The sequence below is a fragment of the Rhinolophus ferrumequinum genome, chromosome 21 (genome assembly GCF_004115265.2).
Source record: "Rhinolophus ferrumequinum isolate MPI-CBG mRhiFer1 chromosome 21, mRhiFer1_v1.p, whole genome shotgun sequence".
Lineage (NCBI taxonomy): Eukaryota > Metazoa > Chordata > Mammalia > Chiroptera > Rhinolophidae > Rhinolophus > Rhinolophus ferrumequinum.
Window position 1 is genome coordinate 9,382,226 of NC_046304.1, and position 15,867 is coordinate 9,398,092.

Consider the following 15,867-nt stretch of genomic DNA (forward strand, 5'->3'; position numbering starts at 1 on the left):
AATAATTTTGCATTTACAGAAACATTGTAAAGACAGTACAGAGAGTTCTTGTATACCTTTTACTCGGTTTCCCCTAATGTTAACACCCTACCATAACCATGGCACATTTGTCAAAACTGAGCAATGAATGTTGTCCATTACTATGAGTGAAACTAGATTTTCTTTGATTTCACCATTTTTTCCAGTATATTTTTTCTGTCCTAGAATCCAATCCTGGATGCCACATTGCATTTAGATTTCATTTAAGTTTAATCTTTTAGAATTTAAATAGCCACCTCTGCCTAGTGGTTACCTCATCAGACTCAGCAGATGTGGAGAGTGAATGCCTTCCTGAGCTTCTGGGCCTGGGACATGCCTTGAGCCCGCACTTGTGTTTTTCTTAGGGATGGAGGAAACCTGTCATTGTTGTCCCTGGGAGTTGGAGTTTGTTTTGTCAGGAAGCCTGGGTTCAGATTCTGGCTTTGGAGCTCTGTCTTCCAGCTCTGTCTTGGAGCTGGAGCCCACTGAGGGTTCATCCTCAGGCCTCCAGCAGCTTCAGGGAAGCCAGATCGGAGGGAAGTGAGAGCGTTCCAGTGCAGAGCTGGGAGAGCCTGCCTTTGAGCCTGTGGAGCCAGCCAGGAGTATGTGCAGACAGACTGTGTGCTTCTCCTGAGAGAAGCCTCCAGGAAAGGGGCTCCAGAGCCCAGGGTCTCAGCCACGTCACACCTTCTTCTCCAGACTACGAAGCCCTGAACAGCTCTCCGCTCCCAGGCCAGGAGCAAAGCGGGACCTTCAGTCATTGCAGAATTAGCAAGTTGCCAGGCCCAGAGCAGCTTCTGCAGCCCTCAGCCTGACCTCACCACTGATTTCAGGGGAGGCCATGGCACCCCCAGTTGGAAGGGGCTTGCATGTTCCTTTAGAAACAGTGGTCCTGGGGGACCTTACAAAGTCCTCTTTAACCTTTGACGAGGAGAAAAGCCACGGGTTTTCAACCATTCAGCCTTTCATGGAGGGTGTATCGTGAGTTCTATTTGGGGGAATACAATTTATATCTTAGACAACCAAGGGACACAGTGAGGACGAGGTGGCCAGATAGGTATTTCCAGACCAGAAGGCTATGAATGTAAAACTACTCCTCTAAACAAACCAGGGTAGACACTGCTTACTCCTGAGATGCTGGAAGAGCAGCTTCCAGGGCTTTGGGGGTGGGGGCAGGGAAGGGGTCAGCTAGGCAGGGAGGGAGGAAGGAACAAGGCTTCTGGGCACCCAGGAAAGAAGTTCCTATGTTTATTCCAGAGACACGGGAGATTGAGCCAGACCTAAAGGAGGCAGGAGGGGCGTGTCCAGAGCTGCTTTTCTTATTTGAAAGAATATGTCTACTCTTTGGGGTTCTTTAGGGAGTAGGAACCTGGACAACGGAACTTGGGGGATGGAACTTTCTATGGGGGGATTAGAGCTGGGAAGTGGGAGCAGAGCTACCGGGAGGGTGAATTCTGGGCAGCAGAGTTGCTGGCCCTTCTTTGTTGCTTCACCTCTCTCGACAGTTCTTCCTGTGCTTTCCCATTTTTATCTACTTCCCTCTCCCCCAAACCTCTCAAGACCACCTTCTCCTTTCTACCCAAATTCTGTCCCCTCCTCTCATACATCTCGCAGGCCCTCTCCCTGTCTCTCTCTGTAACTTCCCATAAAGAGGAATGAAATGTGTGCACGTGTGTATTTATATTTGTATCTGACGTTACTCAAGTTACTAGATGAAACTTTTTGTTCCCTTTTCATATCTTAAAAACAGCTTGATTTGGCATTTTACGTTTTTTTTCTTATTGTCCCAAACTGAATTACGTTCCTTATAGTTACGAGTAATCCTCGATCAATTTTATTTTATTTTTTTGCCCCTGGAAGCCGACGGCCTCAAAAGCACCCACTTCTGCCCCCATTCATTTTGTATCTAACCCTTGGTAGGCTAGGAGCCCCGAGGACTGGGAATGCCAATTAAGAATGCTTGTGGGTGAGCTGTCACTGTTCAGATCCCCACTGAGTCTTCTCTGAATGCTCCTGCGATTGTGCGGGTGACATGCAGCGAGACAGGGTGTCAGAGGAAAGCTGCTGTGTGGGGAAAAATGATTGAATGGAAAATAATTTTTTCTTTCCCAGTAATTGTTTTGACATGAGCAGTAATTAGCCCACGGCTAACCAGAACTGAAGTGAGAACAAGAGAATGGATTAGGGGCAAAATGCCCCTGCATTAGACGGTTCCTGGCTGCCGTTAGCGTGGCAGGAGCTGGAAGGATGCTGGAAGCAGAAGAAAGAGAGCAATATATTCAGGGTGCACGTTTGAGGTGCTGGGAAGGGAGTAAGTACAGGGTCAGAAGGGCAGCCTTTGCCGTCACGGAGTTGGGGACAACCTTCGTTTACAGGGGACCCAACACCCTCAAAGGTAGTGACTGATTCCAAACTAAGACCTGCTCAGGTAAGAAATTACATACTTTGTTTTCATAGTCACACTGAACCGTGGTTCTGTTTTCTGTTGTTGTTGGTAGATTTTAGGATTAGGGTAATTGTTGGCTTTGTTATACTGGGAAACTAACCACATGTTTCTATGCTAAGGTGCAGTTTATGCCTACGTATGTCTTTGTTGAGAGTTTAAACAAATTTGCCCATACAACCATCTGGGTCCAGTGCCTTTTGGAGGGAGGTCATTTTGTAAAGGTTTTCCTCTTTGAAACTATTTTGATAATTTGAGCCTGTTTTGCATTTATTCGCCTAGAATTATAAATTATACGCTATTGCGTTAAAAAAAAATCTGTACTATATTGGTTGTGCTTATCTTTTCTTTCTAATTCCCAATTCTGAGCATTTGTGTTCTCTTTCATTCTCAAATTATGCAGACTGATGTGCCTTTTGAATTGTTGTGATTCCCACCCCCGCACCACCCCATACAAAGAGGAACAGCCAGGGTTGCTATGTTATCTTGTCTCCTAAGTCATTAATTTCTACTGCCATATTTATATCTCTTTCTCATGTTTTCCTTGGGTTTATTTTATTGGCTTTTGAATTTTTTTCTAAATTATTAAATCGAATGTTTAACCCATTTTTATTTCTCCTTGGCTTTGGCAATGAAATAATTAAGGGTATAGATTTTTCTCCAAATATAATTCAGACCTTGTCCCACTTATTTTTGATATGCCCTTCCTCATTATCTTCTAAATATTGTGTAATTATTGTTTAAAATTCCTCTTTGACCTGAGATTATTTAAGAAAGCATTTTCTTAAATTTCCAAGCATTTGAGAGTTGGGGGGGTGGGGTGGGGATCTTGTATATTTGTCCTTTTATTATTAATATCTGCTTTTATTGCTTTCTGGTCAAAGAACGTGGCTTGTGTTATTTATGCCCTTTGCAATTTACTGATACTTTATTTGTGGCTTAAATAGGCCCAACTTTTATTTTTTTATTTTTTTTTTAATGTTCCATGGCTTCTTGGTAAAATATATTATTATTATCTTTGTTTGTTAGGGTATCATGTTTCATACATCCAGTTCAATCAGCCTTTTAAATTAAATTACCACATCCGCACTTTGGTCCACTCATCATCAGTCACAGACAGAAAGCAGTGTATGAAGGTTTCCTATTGTTCTCTTTAGATTCCCCGGCATTTGTGTTTTTTTCTATTTCAGTGCTCTGCTGCTTGATACGTAAAATTTCTCAAATGTTACGCCTTCATTGTGGGTTATACTTAACATAAGTCTGATGCCCTTGCTGGCATAGCTGATGCTGATACGAGTAGATTGTCTTTGCCCCCGCCCCGACATGGCATTCTCTGAAGCCCTTGGAATCCTGGCCCCCTCTCTTTACCTGGGGGGGACTCAGGGATAATACCAGCATTTGGCCAGCTGCCTGAAGCGCGTGAGTGTAGATCAGGACCATGGCTGGCCACATGGGGTTAATTTGTTATTTCTTGTTGCTTCCCAAGGCACTGCACTGGGGGCCAGCTCTGCGCCCAGTTTTCTCTTGTCTTGGTGTGTTTGTGCTCAGCGTTCTTCCAGAGCACCAGGCCAGGCCTGCAGATCAGGGAGCAGCCCAGCTATCTGCAGGAATCTGCTGAGTGTGACTCTGCTTGCAGGTGGCCCTGGACTTTTCACTGCAAGCAATGGAAGGTGGGGGGCACCCCACAGCATGAGAAAGGCTCTCCATGGGTGGCCTTCATCACTCATTGCTTGCCACCAGCCCTTGCCACTCCACATGAGTAGGTGTTACTGACTTTCAGTCATTCTCCCCTTTGCTTCCTGCCTCACTGCAGAGCTCTCTCAACAAGAACCGTGAGTTGGACATCAGCTTGTGCATCTTTCTCCAGCTCGATCTGCACAGTATATATGTTGTGGCAATTCCTCCAAGCCCGAGCATGAGGAAGGCATGCTTTCCTGGTGTCCAGAGATCATGCAGGCTTGGGGTGCAAGGCGTCTAGATTTAAGGAGCAAAAACAGTGACCCTCCCTCTCTCCATCCCTCCCCTCTTGTTTCATTACGTCCTTGATAACTTAAGACCCCTTTTGCAAGGATTGTCTCATTTGATTTTCATACTAACAAAGTAGGTTTGGAGACTGGGTAGAATGACCCCCATTTTACAGATACAGAAGCTGAGCCTTATGGAGGGGGAACCACTCCTTAAGCTCATGTTACTGTACCCGTGAGAGAGCAGGCAGCAGCACCTCTGGGAACTGGGATTGCATGGGCTGCAGTGTGCATTTGTGATGTCAGGAGCATGCAGTGGTGTTGGGGGCTTTAAATCATCTATGATGGGAATATTTGTGTCACAGAAATTGGCAAATGCTACAAACCAGGGCTCCCTACCCCTAACTTCCCTTGGAGAACAAGTCTACCACCAGCTCACATTAGTCACATTGGGAGCATGAGTGACTGTCGTAGGGGTACAATTTTAGAGGCTTGACTGTTTTGGGGGAAACCAACTCAAGAAGGATGGTATATGATCACCTGGCTATTAATTGGCAAAGCCAAATGTCATGAAAACCAGTAAACACAGTCCTCTTTCCGTTGCACCCACATCACACTGCTGTAAGGGTGAAGGTAGAAAGGTCCTCAGAGCAAAGTTTATCAGCCGGGGTTTGTAGGAAGGTGCTGGCAGGGCTTCCTGCCTCCAGAGCAAGAAAGATCGGACCCTTGATCAGCACCCATGACCATCACTGATGCGACATTTTCCTATAAGCACACTCCTTTACTTCTCTGGTTCAAAAAGAAACTCGTTCCCCCAAGAGTTCAGTAATTGGGTGCTGGGGATTAGAGAGATGCTCTCAACCCATTTCCAGCTCCGCAAATCATGGTAAGATCCTGAGAGACGGTCCCAGCTGCACAAGACCTCTCAGAACCAGGCAGTGAGGTGGGAGAAGGGGCAGCAATTGCAGAAAGTCAGAGAAGCCCCTCTGTGGCCAGTACGGCATCTGAGCAATGTTTCTGTACCCACAGTGAATGGATACCACGCATCAGGGACCCCAGCGCACCCTCCTGAGACTGCCCACATGAGTGTCCGAAAATCCGCCGGTGATACCCAGGTAAGGGGTCCTATCACGGGAGGGAGGGAGAGGCATTTGTGCAGGTCCAGGGAGGTATCATTAAGATGGGTACATCATGGTGTCCAGATGGCTACAGCCCACTTCCGCCCCAAGTAGAAAGTGGTTGGTCTTTCTGGGTCATTTCGATGTACCTTGATGGGGGAGAGTGGGTGATGTGGTTTGCTTGGTTTTCTCTAGAAGTTGAGAGGGGTTTGGAGTGGGAAGATGGTGATGGTTTCCCATGACTTTAAGAATATGGAGGGGCCAGTCCATTTTCCTTTTCTACACACCCCCTTTCTCACCCCCAGACTTCACCCAGGATGGAATTTCGTAAAATGTTTGATCACATTTAATAATCTAGCATAGAGACAGCGATGGGATGGAAAGAGACGGGAGTGTGTTTTAAGATTCCCAAACTGCTTTTGTATTCGTCCTCTCAGTTGACCATTGTGCAAAGGCCTGAGGTAGGTGTCAGTACCGTTCCTGGGTTACAGACGGGGTCACTGAGGCCCAGACCTGTTGAGGGACTCGTGCAGGTTGACGTGATTGCTAATTTTCAGACTGGACCTTGATGCCAGGCCCCGTGGTTCTCGGTTGCATTAAGCGGCAATGGAGCAACTGAGGACTAGACTTATTTAATTGGTCCGTAAGTGGTCAAGAAGATGTTCTCAGTGAAGCCTCCAAATGCCACCATCCCTTTCCAGGAATTAAAATGCCAGGCCCCACAGCGCTGCTGCTGCTAACAACAGCTGCTTGTTATCAACAACAGTGGATAGTACGTGCACGGCACTGAAAGAAAGACCTTGGGATCTGTTACTACAGTCGGCTAAAATGGGACACTCAGCTTTAATGCAGGCAAGAGTGCCAATTTTCAGAAACATAATTATCGTCTTAGGAAGCTGAGTGCTAGGCTCAGGTTCAGTTCAGTTAATATTCAGGGAAAGAATTTGGACATCTGTGTGGGCCGTGGCTTCCTACATTTGGATGGACTTAAGAATCACTGGGCCTCCTGTTAGAGGGTCGATTCTGATTCGGGAGGTCTAGGAAGGAGCCCGAGGCTCTGTGTTTCCCACCAGCACCCAGTCAATGCTGCTGATGTGGATGTGTCTTGGGCAGGGAGGATGTAAGCCCCGTCGATGGTGCACAGTGTGTGTGTGTGTGTGTGTGTGTGTGTGTGTCCGTCCCTCGCTCCCCTGCTTGTGGCACACGTCACAGCCCTGGCCTTGTGTGTTTCCTGCTGAGCCCCCAGATAGCCTTCCCAACACAGCCCCATCAGTCTGTTTGAAATGAAGCTTATTTACCACCTGAACGCAGAATGTTTTCTGAAGACATCAGCCTAAGTTCTGCTGTGGTTTGTCAACAACTGAAAAAGCTGGTGTTGCCCTGGGCATCATCAGGGAGAATACTGGAAACAGCTCCTCCCCACCATCGTTTCCCTTCCTTTCCTAATAGAACATGGCTCTCCCCACCTGCGAACAACTAGGAAGTTGTTACTCAAAGTATATACTGATAGAACCTTCTCAGAAGTCATTTGATGGTGTGTGCCATAGTCCTTTGCCCCAGGAATCTCCCTTCCAGCATCTGTCCTTGGCAAATACTCAGGGATTTGGATTTATGTGTGAAGCTGCTCACTCAAGCAGTAGTTACAGCACTGCAACATTGGACCCAACCTAACTGTCCAGCAACAGGGGATGGGTAAATTGGATTATGGCACCGAACATCCAGCCAGCCAGTGATACCACACGGCCAATAAATAGTGTTCGTCTGAAGAAAATTTAATGATTTAGGAAAATGCTGGGAACATAATATTGAGTGGGAAAGGCAGAACACAGATTGCATTTATAGGTAGTCTTATTTGAGAAGAGGAATTCTACACATATGTGAAGACAAATGACTGAGAGGAAAATAAACCAGGACATTGATGGTGGTTCAATCTGCGTCCGAGACTGATTCTCAATCAGAGGACATTTGGCCATGTCTGGGGGATATTTGGATCATCACAGCTGGGGAGGGGATACTGCTGGCTTCTAATGAGTAAGGTCCAGGGATATTACTAACCATCCCACAATGCGCAAAACAGCCCTCATCACCAAATAAGTATCCAGCTCGGAAAGAGGAACTGTGCTGAGGTTGAGTGACCTTAGTCTAAGGTAATTTTTTTTAATACTTTTCAACATTTTTCAAATTTCTTAAAATGGGCACATTTTTCTTTTATAGAAGGATACAATGAGCATTATTTTTAAAAAAGAATTTGGAAGCGAGGTACTGGTCTTGGGGATGACCAGCAGAGAAGGTCAGCTCTGGAGAGCCAGGCCTGGGCAAGCAGCGACTGCCTCAGGGCAGGTGGAGTTGAGTATATTCTTTTTGGATGGTAACATTGAGAGTTGAGGTGTCATCAAAGTACCCAAAATAAATCACGCAGTATGTGGAGAGAGCAAATACGCATTTGTGCACGGGTTTCCAGAACTGGAAGGTAGAATGTTGTTCTCTGAGGCTGTGAAAGGGTTTGTGAGCCTACGGAGCTGCTCTCCGCAAAGGTGCTAGAGGCCGATCGTGGAACTAGAATACGAAGGTTTGATATTTACAGAGTGCTCCCAGCAGATGATACCAAAGTATACACAGTTCTCTGGGGCCTGCATGGTATTTACTCACGCTACCCAGGCTGTCAGGTAGAATTAATAACAGTTATGACTTAATATTGGAAGAAAGAATGAATGAGCACATGAACATAGGGCCATTTGAGATGCAGGGTCGGGATCTGTAAGTGGCTGGTTCAAACCCCTGTGGTGTTCTTTTTCTGCTACTTGTAGTTGCCCCTCCTTGAACAAATGAATCAGGAAAATTAGGAATCAGGAATGTCAGAGGTGGTGGGGGTGGGAGCATACCTAGTCTTCATGGAAACCAGGGGTGTGTCCCCGCTGTGCCCTGTCATGGCTGCGTGTCCAGCAGCCCCTGAGTGCTTGCCTCTCCTTACAGCCCTGGGAGACCGGCACAGGTGGGCCCAGGTGATGGTGATCTGGTGCCACCCAGTGGCGGTTTTTGAGTCTGCAACCCTGTTCCAGCTTCCTGGGTACCAGATAAATGGGGCCCACCTGTTTGGGGAGACAGGGGAATCAAAGGCTGTTTGTAGAAGCACGTCCTAGCCTGTCCCCTGCCTGCCAGCCTGTCTGGTGCTGTAGTTGGGGGGGGATCCCTCTCTGATCCAAAAACAGGGATAAGGAGGGCAAGGGACCTGCCCACCAATGCCCAGGTCCCTTTGTGACCCACCTTTCAATTGTTCTGGCTTTCCTTGAACTTCCCCGCAGGAAGATACAGGAGAGGGGAAAGGGAATGGGACTGAGGGTGGGAAACCTAAGGGACCCACCGGAGAATGGAGTTTGAGGTAGAGAAAGGTGAAATGCTGAGCTCATTTACGTAATGCCCCCCACCCCAATTCAACAATACATGTTCTGCTGAACATCTCCTTCTTTGCACTTAGTCACAGACCGATCCAGTCCCTGCCTGGATGGAGGTTTAGAGCCAGTGCTGGAGAAAGACATGAGAAAATAATTATTTCATTTTAGCGGTGATAAGAGCTGGAGAAGTGTGTGCTACGAGGACCTAGCTGGGTGGTGGTGAGTAGTCGTGGAAACGTCAGGGACAGACTCCTTAAGAAAAGGGACATAAGCTAAGACTGGAAAGATCAGCAAGGGTTTGACTTGGCAAACAGATGGGGGAACAGTTCCAGGTGGAGGGAACAGAACATGAGTATGCTTAGAGGCAAGAAGGAGCGCAGTGATTTCAAAGAACCCATTAGAAGCCGAGTAGGGCAGTAGTTTGCGAAATTAGCAAGTGTAGGGTGGATGGAAGATGAAGCTGGTGGTGTCTGCACAGGCCTATTGTAAGGAGCTTGGATTTTGTCCTAATAGTACTGGCAAGCCATTGAGCGGTTTCACACTGGATCCAACCTGCTGAGGAAGTAGTACCCAGACTATTCATCACAGGGCAGGGAGACAGGGTAAAGAAGACACGCGGGGGTGGGAGGATGCTTGCTAAACCAGTTGTGAATGACCACCCCGCCACCCCACCCCACCCTCTTCACCCCCCTGCAGTCTACCAAGGACTGCCTCATATATCAACACCAGCCTCCGTCAATCTGTCCTCAGGTCACAGTGGCAGCACAGTGGCCTAGGAGGCCCAGGCGAGGTTAGGAATCCAGGCTGGGGTGTCACTTAAAAAAGGGAAGGAGAAACACTTTAAAATCATTGGCAAAGGAAGTTAAAAAGAAGCAAACTTTTATTATGGACATTTGCAAACATTTATAAAAGTAGAAGAAATGCTATAATAAAGGACCATGGACCAATCATTTAACTTCAGCACTAATTCCGCCAGTCTTGTTTCATTTATATTCCCATTCCTTCCCCGGACTCCCACTAGATTATTTTAAAGCAAATTCCTGACATATTGTTTTAACTGTAAACATTTCCTAATGTATGTATTTCTAAAGGGAAAGACATAACCACAATACCATTAGCACACTTAAGAAACCATTAATTCAGTAATATCATTTAATATATATACATATAAAATCCATGTTCAAACTCCCCAATTGTCCTCAGAATGTCTTTTATAGCTGCTTTTCTCCCCAGTCCAGGATCCATTCAAGTTTCACACATGGATACGTTGGGTGCTGTATCTCTTTAGTTTCTCTCTCTCTCCTTTTGAAACGTCTTTGTTGAGGTATGATTCACATCGCATGTAATTCACCTATTTAAATTGTACAGTGCAGTGGTTTTTAGTGTGGTCACAAAGTTGTGCCACCGTCACAATCAATTCTGGAACATTTTCGTCACCCCGAAAAGAATCCCCCTAAGCCTTAGGCAACACTAATCTACTTTCTGTCTCTATACGTTTGCCTTTTCTGGATATTTCGTATAAATGGAATCATACCATATGTGGTCTTTTGTGTTCGGCTTCTTTCACGTAGCATACTGTTTCAAGGTCCATTGATATTGTAGCATGTATCAGTCCTTCATTCTTTTTTTTTTTTATAGCCAAATAATATTCCATTGCATGGATTTACTGTTTCATCTAAATTATGCCTTTAGTCTCTTTTAATCGAGACTATATTTTCTACCCATTTGTTCTTTTGTCTTTCCTCACATTGACTGTTTTGGGGAAGAGTCTAGGTCAGTTGTCTTATAGAAGGACCTACATTCTTGGTCTAATTGTTTTCTTATGTAGGTTATGCAGTTTTGCGGAGAATAGCTCCTGGGGCCTGTTGAGTACTTTCCACTATGTATGTCAGGAGACCCACACTCCCTGTTACCTCCCTACTGGCTGATGCTGAGTCTGAGCTCTCGGTTAATGTGGTGACGACTAGATTTCTCCTTTACCATGGGTACCTTTTCCCTTTGTCACTTCTCCGTAATCTGTAGGCTGGTAGGGTAAGACCACGCACGTGCCCTGTTCCCTAACGGGCTTTTCACTCAGCACTTTGAGCATCATTGATGATCGTGGCCTGAATCCATTTTGACGGTTTGTTTTGCAAATGGTGATTTTCTAATTCCATATACATTTTTAATTGGCATTTTTTCTGTAAAGAAATGCTGCCCTCCCCGCCCTATCACCACTTTTGGAGTTAATCATTTGTAGTCATTTTTCATATTCATGCGCAAATTGTCCCAAATTTGGCTTGTGGGAGCCCCTGTAAGCTGGCTTCTGTGTCCTTTTTAATATCACATCATTTTTTGAATACTTTCTTACCTCCCAGCATAATAATGTTCTGGGTTCACCAGACATGTGGAATTAGCCATTTCTCCAAGAAGCCTGAGTTCTTTTTAATAGGAGGTAGTATTTAAAAACCTACTTCTACTAGTAGGTGTTCTTACTGTGACCGAGGAGTCATTCCAGCTGGGCCCTTTCAATGGAGTGCTACAGGTGTGTGTGTGTGTTGCATATATATGTGTACGATGCATGTATATGACATGTTTATATGTTTACGTGTATGACTTTGGAACAATAGGCACAGGTCACCAGTAGCAAACGCAGAGCCTGAGACCACCTCAGAGAGCCTGTGATCTCCCCGCTTGGCACTGGCTGCAACTGCGCAGCTAGTAGGGCAGAGATAGGAAGGACTGACACCCACACTTACCATTCCACCCTCAACGCCATTACCTGCAACCCTGTCCTCACCCCTGGGTCCAGCCTCACTCCACAGAGCCTTGGACACAGTGATTCCAAAATAAGTGTTTGTGGATGACGGAGATCTTTTTTGACCCCTGCAGAGACACCTGGAAACACAAGAGATTGTCCCGGGTCTGAAAGTGGAGAGATGGCAGAGATAGAGAAGAGTTATTCAGGCTTGGGTTCCAGTATCCTCTTTTGAATTGCCTTCTGACCCTGGACAAATAAGTTGGTTTCTGCCAGCTTCAGTTTCACCGTCTGTAAAACGGAGATGATGCCACTGACCTTGCTGGGGTTGTGAGGATTAAGTGAGATGAGGTCAGATGCCTACCCTGGCGTCTGCTGCAGAAGCAGAAGCACCCAGGAGCTCTCGCAGAGCTTCCTCCCTCCCGTAGTTACCCTCCTCATCCTTTTCCTTATCATCACTGACAGCATCGGCATGGACTCGTGGGCTCTCACCAGAGGTGCTGGAGCACTGGTTGCCCTTCCTGGTGTGCCGGAGTGGGAGCATGGTGGTGGTGATGTGTGTCAGTGACAGGGAGACTCCTGTAAACTGCAGAATCCATCCCAGAGGCTCTCGCTCTTCCCCCTTCTCCCTCCCAGGCTTGTACAGTTGACCCTTGAATAATGCAGGGATTAGGGGTGCCGACCCCCTGTGCAGTTAAATCCACGGATGACTTTTGACTCCCCCAAATTTAACTATATTCCCTCGGTATCCGTGGGGGATTGCTTCCAGGACCCCTTGTGGGTACCAAAATCCACAGGTATGCAAGCCCTTATATACAATGGCATAGGTCAATGCATCCAGCCCACTCTCTGCATCCCTGCATTCCCAGCCACGGATCGAATATACTGTTTTTAATCCGCTGATGGTTGAATCCTATGATGTGAAACCTAGGATGCAAAGGGCCAACTGTATGTTTATTGAAAAAAATCCATGTATAAGTGGACCCAATACAGTTGAAGCCCATGTTGTTTAAGGGTCAGCTGTATTTGCTTGGCCAGTGAATGAACCTTTGAGAGAGCTCTGCACCTGTCTCGTCTCCTTGGAGAGGGGGACCTGGGTTCATGCCATGCCGCCTCTGTCTGCCTTCCTCCAGGATTTGGCAAGTGCCCTGACTTTGGCAAGTGCCCTGGGGCAGAACTGATAACTTGGGAGGTTCCAGTGTAGGTAAGCTGGATGAGGTGATGAGTTAAAAACATCTACAGAAGCTGTAATTGGTCACAAACGTGACATTGCCCCAGATCCTGTTAGGGCTGCTAGAGGAGCTACTGGATGTAGGGAGCCTCAAAGAAATGACAGAACATAGATCAGTGTGTCTCCAAGGGAGGTCCCCAGACTCTTTATCAGAGGTGCTAGCCCCCCTGAGTCCTGCTGAGTCAAAAGCTCTGGGAGGTGCCACCTGGACTCGATTTAGGGCAAATTTCTCAGTTAATTCTGGTGCACTCCAAAACTTGAGGACCATTGGTAACATATAGTGAAAACGAGGCTCAAAGAAGTCATATTAATTGGCACAGTGTCGAGGCTAGTGAGTTCATTTTCTTGTCTGTGACATGGATGATCTATGAGGTCCGTTTTATCTAGAGCTCTTAGAACATTGGTTTTCATTTGTTGACTCTACTTACCAGGCAAAGTAGGTCTAGGTGGGAATAAGGGAATGAGGAGACCCCAGCAGGGACTCAGTCAAGCTCCCTGGGTTGCCTAATTAGCACATGGGGCTGTTCCCATCCCCAGACATTTTTCCTGCCCTGTGGAGCGGGGCTGTGCTAGCCTGGGGAGTGTGTGTGTGTGTGTGTGTGTGTGTGTGTGTGTGTGTGTGGCGGGGGCGGGGGGGTGGTGGTAGGTCCCTGAGGTTTGCTGGAGAAGTCCCTCCCTGCTTTTCCTGGGCTTTTATCTGTAAAGTCTTGACAGCCACTTCCTTGTATTCCACTAGAGGAAGAAGAAGGGCTCACAACAGCCACACACAGTTCTCGCAGGTGAACCTGCTTCCCAGGCCGTTGTGTGGCTCAGGACAGGAGTGGACATCACCTGTGCTGCCGAAGGACCCTATTGAATCCCTCATGTAACTGCTGATAGTGGGACAATGAAGACCAGAATTGACCCTCCCCTGTGGGTTCAGAGGCTCTTATGACCAATGTGGCATTTTCAGCTGGCCGTCCTTAACTTTCTGTGCCAGAACCATCCTAGAACTGGGGCAAGCTGCTGAGGACCTGTGGGCTCCGAGGTCCTTGGGACAGTGGTTTGCTTGCCAGCGACAGGAAGACATACAAAGGCAATCCAAAGTCTAAATGAAAGCTGAAATGCGGCTCTCGGCTGAGGAATCCCTCCCTGCTTTCAGGGTTGGAGAGCAGGAGGCACAGAAGTGGCTGAGTGCCCCAGTGCGCATGACACACATATAGGGTTTGATGTGTCTGACCCGAGGGTTCAGATTAAGATGTCATGTTCTGAATTCTCAGTGCCAGGAGGTGGTGGCCTGCAATCTGCCTTAACTCTCTGCTCCCCAGTGGGTTCTGCAGGTTCAGGAAGCAAGCAGCAAGCAGAATCACTTACCAGCAGAGGGCAGCTGAGGGGTTAACTCCCATATCACAGATTGGGGAAAGAGGAGGCCGGCCTGGTTTGGAGCAGTTCCCTCAGAGCCGGTGCTGGAGGCTTCCCCTACTTCGCCTTCAAGCTCAGCACAGGAGCAGCGTGCAGTCAGGGGTACTCCTGCCTGCCCTCTCCCAGAATATGGTGACTTAGGAGTTAACGGCAGGCTAAGCATCCCGAACTTCCTCAGCGCGTGGCTTGTAACCAATCCCACCACCTTCAGGGAACCCGAATGAAAAAAGAGTGCCCAATATGGAGAACAGCTTTGATGATGCTTCTTGTCTCTCTCCCCAGAACCTGGGATCCTCATCACCAGGCAAAAAGCACAGCAAGGAAAACACCATCACGGTAAGTGGCTCCCACAGAGCGCTCACAGGTTGGGCGGCAAGCTGGGGCTTTCGGCCATGGCTGTTGCCATGACAACGCGGACCAAGTGGGGATGCCCAGCCTGGAATCTGGGAAGTCCCAAAGCTTGAATGTAGCCGAAGTTACCTCCTGGGCCCCCTCTTCTGTTGATCTCATCTCTCACTTTTCTCTCTGGAGGAAGGAGTGGAAGAATGGTGATTGCAATGAGTAGAAGGATGGCAGAAGCCATTTTTGCAGGGCGGGCAGGAGTGGGTTGAAGGGGGGTAGACTGTGTTCTGTGCAAGTGACGTGACGTGTAAATTATAGCCACAGCAGTGTTGCTTTTGTACAAGGTAACTTCTGGACGATGTCAAAGTTAAAGGCAAGAGAAAGCACCCTAAGAATAGAGTTCTGGAAGTTCCCCAGAGGAGGCAGGCAGCTCCTGCCTAGAGTGGCCACTCTGCCTCCCAGGGCTCTTCCAAAAGGCCACCAAGTCCCCACGTGCAGGCTGAGAAGGACTCCCCCCACCCCCAACCACCGCCCACATACCCATCAGCCCTGTCCCTGGGGAAAGTGGGCACTGGACGTCAGTGCCCTCTCTAAGTGGGCAGATGAGCTGTCCAGCTGCTCAAACAGCGAAGGACGTGGACATGTGAGAAGTGTCGTCCCAGGCTTGCCATTTTGCCACAAGCACGGCAGGGCTGGGAATAGGGAGCTGCTCTTTCAGGCTCCGTCACACACAGTTCTGAGCATTTCTGACCACCCCCACTTGGAGATGAATCCAAGAGTGGGTGCACTTCCCTGGCTCATGCAGCCTGAAAATCCTGCTATGGAGGAAAAAGAGGGTTAAGCAAACGATGACAATGACAATACTTGCTGCCACTTTTGTGTGCATTTATTATGCACAAGTGGTGTTCTGAGTGGCTCATTTAGCTCTCCTTTCACTGTGTGTGTAGTGTAGGTGATAGAACCGATGACATATGGTGATTATGAACCTGGGCTTTGAAGCCAAAGTGTCAGTTACAGCACCTGTCAGCCGTTAACAACCTGGGGCAAGTTTCTCTACCTTTTTGCGTCTCAGTGTTCATGTCTGTATAATGAGATATCTGTGCCCTGGGGACAGTGTAAGGACTGAGTCTATACAGAAAGCACTTAGAACAGAGGTGGCACACAGGAAATGCTCCACGCATACTCATTTTCTCGTCACCCTGTTTGCAGATGAGGAAACTG

General features: G+C 47.5%; 1 protein-coding gene across 11 annotated transcripts in view; it reads left to right on the forward strand.

Annotated features, from left to right (window-relative positions):
- The window catches only part of GAS7 (growth arrest specific 7), a 211,305-nt gene that overhangs the window by 159,356 nt on the left and 36,082 nt on the right, over nucleotides 1-15,867 (forward strand). For 6 of the 11 annotated variants that reach the window (XM_033089883.1, XM_033089888.1, XM_033089886.1 and 3 more), the window contains 2 exons: nucleotides 5,455-5,540; nucleotides 14,587-14,640. In XM_033089883.1, the coding sequence (XP_032945774.1) occupies nucleotides 5,455-5,540; nucleotides 14,587-14,640 (140 nt within the window). Of the gene's footprint in view, nucleotides 1-4,274; nucleotides 4,294-5,454; nucleotides 5,541-14,586; nucleotides 14,641-15,867 lie in introns of all 11 variants that reach the window. The other 5 variants (XM_033089884.1, XM_033089894.1, XM_033089892.1 and 2 more) reach the window with 1 other exon arrangement.